The 6,996-nt window shown below is 33.9% G+C and overlaps 1 protein-coding gene across 1 annotated transcript; it reads right to left on the bottom strand.

Moving 5' to 3' along the window:
• Positions 1-1,390: 1,390 nt before the first annotated feature.
• On the bottom strand, positions 1,391-5,602 carry LOC124030114 (tyrosine-protein kinase RYK-like; the record flags this gene model as incomplete). Its single annotated transcript, XM_046341597.1, has 2 exons — positions 1,391-1,858; positions 5,455-5,602. Coding segments are annotated over 2 exons (599 nt in total), but the record flags the coding sequence as incomplete, so codon positions are not given.
• Between the last annotated feature and the right edge of the window lie 1,394 nt (positions 5,603-6,996).

Below are 6,996 nucleotides of genomic sequence, written 5' to 3'. Positions count from 1 at the left end.
AGTAGGTAGAACATGTAGTGTTATACATTCATGTTAGTAGGTAGTTATACATGTAGTGTTATACATTCATGTTAGTAGGTAGAACATGTAGTGTTATACAGTCATGTTAGTAGGTAGTTATACATGTAGTGTTATACAGTCATGTTAGTAGGTAGTTATACATGTAGTGTTATACATTCATGTTAGTAGGTAGAACATGTAGTGTTATACAGTCATGTTAGTAGGTAGTTATACATGTAGTGTTATACAGTCATGTTAGTAGGTAGTTATACATGTAGTGTTATACATTCATGTTAGTAGGTAGTTATACATGTAGTGTTATACATTCATGTTAGTAGGTAGTTATACATGTAGTGTTATACATTCATGTTAGTAGGTAGTTATACATGTAGTGTTATACATTCATGTTAGTAGGTAGAACATGTAGTGTTATACAGTCATGTTAGTAGGTAGAACATGTAGTGTTATACATTCATGTTAGTAGGTAGAACATGTAGTGTTATACATTCATGTTAGTAGGTAGTTATACATGTAGTGTTATACATTCATGTTAGTAGGTAGTTATACATGTAGTGTTATACATTCATGTTAGTAGGTAGAACATGTAGTGTTATACAGTCATGTTAGTAGGTAGTTATACATGTAGTGTTATACATTCATGTTAGTAGGTAGTTATACATGTAGTGTTATACATTCATGTTAGTAGGTAGTTATACATGTAGTGTTATACATTCATGTTAGTAGGTAGTTATACATGTAGTGTTATACAGTCATGTTAGTAGGTAGTTATACATGTAGTGTTATACATTCATGTTAGTAGGTAGTTATACATGTAGTGTTATACAGTCATGTTAGTAGGTAGAACATGTAGTGTTATACATTCATGTTAGTAGGTAGTTATACATGTAGTGTTATACATTCATGTTAGTAGGTAGTTATACATGTAGTGTTATACAGTCATGTTAGTAGGTAGAACATGTAGTGTTATACAGTCATGTTAGTAGGTAGAACATGTAGTGTTATACATTCATGTTAGTAGGTAGTTATACATGTAGTGTTATACAGTCATGTTAGTAGGTAGTTATACATGTAGTGTTATACAGTCATGTTAGTAGGTAGTTATACATGTAGTGTTATACAGTCATGTTAGTAGGTACATTTACATTTACATTTAAGTCATTTAGCAGACGCTCTTATCCAGAGCGACTTACAACGACCTCGGAGTATCCATTTGAAGCACAAGTTATAGAAACCTCACTCTGAAAATAAATTCTCATAATAATGAAAGTCTTTCTTTTCTGCATAAAGGTTTGTAAATGTATTCCTCGTTGTGATTAGTGCTGTCCAGTAACTCCTGGCCTGCTGGTCCTTCGGGCCTGGTCCGGTACAGAAGCCTGGGGCTAGATTTTACACGTAGGCCCCCAACGCTGCATGAAACTCAGTCAGACACTGGACCAGCTGCTGGAACTTAGGCCTCTCCTCTGGATCCAGGGCCCAGCAACAGGCCATCACTGCAAACAGTTCATCAGGACAGTTGATTGGCTGTGCTATTCTATATCCGTCCTTCAGATAGGCTGCCATCTCGAAGGGGTCGATGTCCACGTAGGGCGTCTGTCCCAAGGTCATCAACTCCCACAGGGTCACGCCAAACGCCCACACATCACTAGCACTAGAGAAGTCATGGTTGAGCAGGCTCTCCAGGGCCATCCAGCGGACCGGCCTGTTCTCGTTGTCTCCCAGACAGTGGTAGTCCATAGGGAACAGGTCTCTGGACAGGGCGTTGTCACAGATCTTCACCTGCATGCTGTCGTCAATAACACAGTTCCTGGCGGCCAGGTCTTTGTGGATGACCTCTCTCCTCTCTCCAGGTAGAACATGTAGTGTTATACAGTCATGTTAGTAGGTAGAACATGTAGTGTTATACATTCATGTTAGTAGGTAGAACATGTAGTGTTATACATTCATGTTAGTAGGTAGTTATACATGTAGTGTTATACATTCATGTTAGTAGGTAGTTATACATGTAGTGTTATACAGTCATGTTAGTAGGTAGTTATACATGTAGTGTTATACAGTCATGTTAGTAGGTAGAACATGTAGTGTTATACATTCATGTTAGTAGGTAGAACATGTAGTGTTATACAGTCATGTTAGTAGGTAGTTATACATGTAGTGTTATACATTCATGTTAGTAGGTAGTTATACATGTAGTGTTATACATTCATGTTAGTAGGTAGTTATACATGTAGTGTTATACAGTCATGTTAGTAGGTAGTTATACATGTAGTGTTATACAGTCATGTTAGTAGGTAGAACATGTAGTGTTATACATTCATGTTAGTAGGTAGTTATACATGTAGTGTTATACAGTCATGTTAGTAGGTAGTTATACATGTAGTGTTATACAGTCATGTTAGTAGGTAGTTATACATGTAGTGTTATACATTCATGTTAGTAGGTAGAACATGTAGTGTTATACAGTCATGTTAGTAGGTAGAACATGTAGTGTTATACAGTCATGTTAGTAGGTAGAACATGTAGTGTTATACAGTCATGTTAGTAGGTAGAACATGTAGTGTTATACAGTCATGTTAGTAGGTAGAACATGTAGTGTTATACAGTCATGTTAGTAGGTAGAACATGTAGTGTTATACAGTCATGTTAGTAGGTAGAACATGTAGTGTTATACATTCATGTTAGTAGGTAGTTATACATGTAGTGTTATACAGTCATGTTAGTAGGTAGTTATACATGTAGTGTTATACATTCATGTTAGTAGGTAGAACATGTAGTGTTATACAGTCATGTTAGTAGGTAGAACATGTAGTGTTATACAGTCATGTTAGTAGGTAGTTATACATGTAGTGTTATACATTCATGTTAGTAGGTAGAACATGTAGTGTTATACAGTCATGTTAGTAGGTAGTTATACATGTAGTGTTATACATTCATGTTAGTAGGTAGAACATGTAGTGTTATACAGTCATGTTAGTAGGTAGAACATGTAGTGTTATACAGTCATGTTAGTAGGTAGAACATGTAGTGTTATACAGTCATGTTAGTAGGTAGAACATGTAGTGTTATACAGTCATGTTAGTAGGTAGAACATGTAGTGTTATACAGTCATGTTAGTAGGTAGAACATGTAGTGTTATACAGTCATGTTAGTAGGTAGAACATGTAGTGTTATACAGTCATGTTAGTAGGTAGAACATGTAGTGTTATACAGTCATGTTAGTAGGTAGAACATGTAGTGTTATACAGTCATGTTAGTAGGTAGAACATGTAGTGTTATACATTCATGTTAGTAGGTAGAACATGTAGTGTTATACAGTCATGTTAGTAGGTAGAACATGTAGTGTTATACAGTCATGTTAGTAGGTAGTTATACATGTAGTGTTATACATTCATGTTAGTAGGTAGAACATGTAGTGTTATACATTCATGTTAGTAGGTAGTTATACATGTAGTGTTATACATTCATGTTAGTAGGTAGAACATGTAGTGTTATACAGTCATGTTAGTAGGTAGTTATACATGTAGTGTTATACAGTCATGTTAGTAGGTAGTTATACATGTAGTGTTATACAGTCATGTTAGTAGGTAGTTATACATGTAGTGTTATACAGTCATGTTAGTAGGTAGAACATGTAGTGTTATACAGTCATGTTAGTAGGTAGAACATGTAGTGTTATACATTCATGTTAGTAGGTAGAACATGTAGTGTTATACAGTCATGTTAGTAGGTAGAACATGTAGTGTTATACAGTCATGTTAGTAGGTAGAACATGTAGTGTTATACATTCATGTTAGTAGGTAGTTATACATGTAGTGTTATACAGTCATGTTAGTAGGTAGTTATACATGTAGTGTTATACAGTCATGTTAGTAGGTAGTTATACATGTAGTGTTATACATTCATGTTAGTAGGTAGTTATACATGTAGTGTTATACAGTCATGTTAGTAGGTAGAACATGTAGTGTTATACAGTCATGTTAGTAGGTAGTTATACATGTAGTGTTATACATTCATGTTAGTAGGTAGTTATACATGTAGTGTTATACAGTCATGTTAGTAGGTAGTTATACATGTAGTGTTATACAGTCATGTTAGTAGGTAGTTATACATGTAGTGTTATACAGTCATGTTAGTAGGTAGAACATGTAGTGTTATACAGTCATGTTATTAGGTAGTTATACATGTAGTGTTATACAGTCATGTTAGTAGGTAGAACATGTAGTGTTATACAGTCATGTTAGTAGGTAGTTATACATGTAGTGTTATATATTCATGTTAGTAGGTAGTTATACATGTAGTGTTATACAGTCATGTTAGTAGGTAGTTATACATGTAGTGTTATACATTCATGTTAGTAGGTAGTTATACATGTAGTGTTATACAGTCATGTTAGTAGGTAGTTATACATGTAGTGTTATACAGTCATGTTAGTAGGTAGTTATACATGTAGTGTTATACAGTCATGTTAGTAGGTAGTTATACATGTAGTGTTATATATTCATGTTAGTAGGTAGTTATACATGTAGTGTTATACATTCATGTTAGTAGGTAGTTATACATGTAGTGTTATACAGTCATGTTAGTAGGTAGTTATACATGTAGTGTTATACAGTCATGTTAGTAGGTAGTTATACATGTAGTGTTATACAGTCATGTTAGTAGGTAGTTATACATGTAGTGTTATACAGTCATGTTAGTAGGTAGTTATACATGTAGTGTTATACATTCATGTTAGTAGGTAGTTATACATGTAGTGTTATACATTCATGTTAGTAGGTAGAACATGTAGTGTTATACATTCATGTTAGTAGGTAGTTATACATGTAGTGTTATACATTCATGTTAGTAGGTAGAACATGTAGTGTTATACATTCATGTTAGTAGGTAGAACATGTAGTGTTATACAGTCATGTTAGTAGGTAGTTATACATGTAGTGTTATACACTCATGTTAGTAGGTAGTTATACATGTAGTGTTATACAGTCATGTTAGTAGGTAGTTATACATGTAGTGTTATACAGTCATGTTAGTAGGTAGAACATGTAGTGTTATACATTCATGCATTTATTTACAATTTAACCAGGCAAGTCAGTAAAGAACAAATTCTCATTTACAATGACGGCCTATATCGGGCCAAACGTGCGCCGCACTATGGGACTCCCAATCGCGTCCGGTTGTGATTCAGCCTGGATTTGAACCAGGGTGTCTGTAGCGAACACATCTAGCACTGAGATGCAGTGTCTTTAGAACCCTGCTCCACTCAGGAACAGTTACCAATGTATGTGGTAATAATAATGGAAATTATCTACACACCAGGATTAGGATCAATTCCATTTAAAAATTGAAAATTGGAATTTCAGACGACTTCCTGAATTGAAATGGAATTGAGCCCTAACCCTGCCGCTGCAGTCCCCGAGTCAGAATGGACAGACGTACTCCGTATCCGTGACCGTTCCATTGGCACACGGTCCATAATTGTAGCGGTATACAAGGCGGGGGATGAAATCTGAAGATATCCCAATAACCAGGCCGTTGGCGATGACTGCCAACACCCCGATAGCCTCCAACACATCTGTCCATACGCCTGAGGTAAGAAGCAGAAGACAACACATACAACACATGAAGACCTCGTTTGCAAAGTGAAATGATATAGTATACCTATACATGTCATGGTATTATATAGTATACCTATACATGTCATGGTATTATATAGTATACCTATACATGTCATGGTATTATATAGTATACCCATACATGTCATGGTATTATATAGTATACCTATACATGTCATGGTATTATATAGTATACCTATACATGTCATGGTATTATATAGTATACCTATACATGTCATGGTATTATATAGTATACCTATACATGTCATGGCATTATATAGTATACCTATACATGTCATGGTATTATATAGTATACCCATACATGTCATGGTATTATATAGTATACCCATACATGTCATGGTATTATATAGTATACCTGTACATGTCATGGTATTATATAGTATACCTATACATGTCATGGTATTATATAGTATACCCATACATGTCATGGTATTATATAGTATACCCATACATGTCATGGCATTATATAGTATACCCATACATGTCATGGTATTATATAGTATACCTATACATGTCATGGTATTATATAGTATACCTATACATGTCATGGTATTATATAGTATACCCATACATGTCATGGTATTATATAGTATACCTATACATGTCATGGTATTATATAGTATACTTATACATGTCATGGTATTATATAGTATACCTATACATGTCATGGTATTATATAGTATACCTATACATGTCATGGTATTATATAGTATACCCATACATGTCATGGTATTATATAGTATACCTATACATGTCATGGTATTATATAGTATACCCATACATGTCATGGTATTATATAGTATACCTATACATGTCATGGTATTATATAGTATACCTATACATGTCATGGTATTATATAGTATACTTATACATGTCATGGTATTATATAGTATACCCATACATGTCATGGTATTATATAGTATACCTATACATGTCATGGTATTATATAGTATACCTATACATGTCATGGTATTATATAGTATACCTATACATGTCATGGTATTATATAGTATACCCATACATGTCATGGTATTATATAGTATACCCATACATGTCATGGTATTATATAGTATACCTATACATGTCATGGTATTATATAGTATACCTATACATGTCATGGTATTATATAGTATACCTATACATGTCATGGTATTATATAGTATACCTATACATGTCATGGTATTATATAGTATATATGTCAGTATACCCATACATGTCATGGTATTATATAGTATACCTATACATGTCATGGTATTATATAGTATACCTATACATGTCATGGTATTATATATAGTATACCTATACATGTCATGGTATTATATAGTATACCTATACATGTCATGGT

The sequence above is a fragment of the Oncorhynchus gorbuscha genome, unplaced genomic scaffold (assembly GCF_021184085.1).
Source record: "Oncorhynchus gorbuscha isolate QuinsamMale2020 ecotype Even-year unplaced genomic scaffold, OgorEven_v1.0 Un_scaffold_9282, whole genome shotgun sequence".
In the NCBI taxonomy this organism is placed as follows: Eukaryota; Metazoa; Chordata; class Actinopteri; order Salmoniformes; family Salmonidae; genus Oncorhynchus; species Oncorhynchus gorbuscha.
Note: the sequence above shows the minus strand (reverse complement) of the source record. Positions and strands in the feature narration are given on the sequence as shown.